At 40.9% G+C, this 2,136-nt stretch overlaps 1 protein-coding gene across 1 annotated transcript; it reads right to left on the bottom strand.

Annotated features, from left to right (window-relative positions):
- Positions 1 to 720: 720 nt before the first annotated feature.
- Positions 721 to 1,176, bottom strand: LOC142635123 (uncharacterized). Its single transcript, XM_075809336.1, has one exon. It carries the CDS (start codon positions 1,174 to 1,176, stop codon positions 721 to 723), a length of 456 nt encoding a protein of 151 aa, XP_075665451.1.
- Between the last annotated feature and the right edge of the window lie 960 nt (positions 1,177 to 2,136).

Here is a 2,136-nt window from a genome sequence, read left to right as displayed (position 1 = left end):
GAGTTTATCCATGTTAATGGGGTAAAGCATCTCTTCCCCATCCAAATCTGTGATCCCTATGGCATCTCTAGACATGATCTTCTTAATGATAAAAGGCCCAAACCACCTTGGCTTCATCTTTCCTCTTGGATCAAAAATCTCATCTCTAAGCACCTTGGGGACCAAGTCCCTTTCTTTTCAGGTTTTCAATCTAGTGAGGTTCTTTTGCCTTAAATTTTGCCTAGGCCACCCAATCTAGTTTTCAACCTAGCCAGTTTTTTTTTTCCCCCTAAATGTAGTATTTCTAGAGTCTATCCATGTTAATGGGGTAAAGCATCTCTTCCCCATCCAAATCTGTGATCCCTATGGCATCTCTAGACATGATCTTCTTAATGATAAAAGGCCCAAACCACCTTGGCTTCATCTTTCCTCTTGGATCAAAAGTCTCATCTCTAAGCACCTTGGGGACCAAGTGCCTTTCTTTTAAGGTTTTCAATCTAGTGAGGTTCTTTTGCCTTAAATTTTGCCTAGGCCACCCAATCTGGTTTTCAACCTAGCCAGTTTTTTTTTTTTTTTCCCTAAATGTAGTATTTCTAGAGTCTATCCATGTTAATAGGGTAAAGCATCTCTTCCCTATCCAAATCTGTGATCCCTATGGCATCTCTAGACATGATCTTCTTAATGATAAAAGGCCCAAACCACCTTGGCTTCATCTTTCCTCTTGGATCAAAAGTCTCATCTCTAAGCACCTTGGGGACCAAGTCCCTTTCTTTTAAGGTTTCTCAGTTTCACTTTCTTGTTAAATGCTCTTGCAATCCTTTTTTGGTACCCTTGTGCATGATATTGTGCCCTAGCCCTCTTCCCATCTATGAAAGCCAATTGTTCATATCTTGCCTTAGCCCAGTCCTCTTCTAAGACCTTGGTTTCCACCAATACTCTCAAAGATTGTATCTCCACCTTAACATGAAGTATCACCTCACTACCATAAACCAAAGAGTAAGGTGTTGCCCTAGTCGATGCATGGATAGAAGTTCTATAATCCCATAAGGCAAATGGAAGCTTCCCAACCCAATCTTTGTATGTCACTACCATCTTGGCTAGGATATTCTTCATGTTCTTATTAGTTGCTTTTATGGCCCTATTAGCTTGGTGCTGATACAACAAAGATTTGTGATGCTTAATGCCATATTCTTCCATAACCCTTCGGACTTCACCCTCAAAGTGGGAACCATTATCGGAGATGATCTCTTAGGGTACCCCAAACTGACATATGATGTTATTTTATAAGAACCGAGCCACATGCTTAGCCTTCGATACAAAGTAGGAGACTGCTTCCACCCATTTGGTTAACAAGTTAATTGCTACCAGAATGTACTCATGCCCATTTGAAGCCTTAGGAGCTATCCTTCCAATCGCATCTATGCCCTAAACCGAGAATGGCCATGGAGAAGTCATGATACACAAATTACTAGGTGGTACATAGTTCAAGTTGGTGTGTGTTTGGAAATCATGACAACTCTTCACATAGTCCACACAATCGGTCCCATCGTACTCCAATAGTATCCTATCCTTAGGATTTTCTTCGCTAACATTCTTCCATTCATGTGAGGGCCACAAATCCCTTGATGAACTTCTTCTATTACCCTTTCGGCTTCTTCCTTCATCAAGCAACAAAGGTGTATACTGTCATAAGACCTTCTATAGAGTTATCCTCTAAATAGGATGTATTGTGTTGCCGTCATCCTAATGGAACTACGTTCCCTCTTGTCGACACCATCCGATATGCCCCTAGTTCTAAGAACTTCATGATGTCATAATACCATGGAACTTCCTCTCCCTCTATGATCATTACTAAAGCTTTGGTCTTCCCTTGGTGCACTTCCTTATAACTTTGCTCAATTTCCAAGGGTCGTGTCCATACTTCCTCGGGTATTTTAACCATGGAGGCAAAGGTAGCTAAGGCATTGGCAAATTGATTTTGAGCTCTAGGGATGATTTTGAACTCAATCTTGTCAAAGGTCTTGGTCAAATCCTCTAAGTATTGTTAGTAAGACTTCAAGTGTTCCACCTTCACCTTGCACAACTTTTGTGCTTGGGCTATAACCAAAGTTAAATCTCCAAAGACTTTAGCCTTTTTTACCCTCGAAGAGCTTTCAT

Source organism: Castanea sativa, chromosome 5 (assembly GCF_040712315.1).
Source record: "Castanea sativa cultivar Marrone di Chiusa Pesio chromosome 5, ASM4071231v1".
Lineage (NCBI taxonomy): Eukaryota > Viridiplantae > Streptophyta > Magnoliopsida > Fagales > Fagaceae > Castanea > Castanea sativa.
Note: the sequence above shows the minus strand (reverse complement) of the source record. Positions and strands in the feature narration are given on the sequence as shown.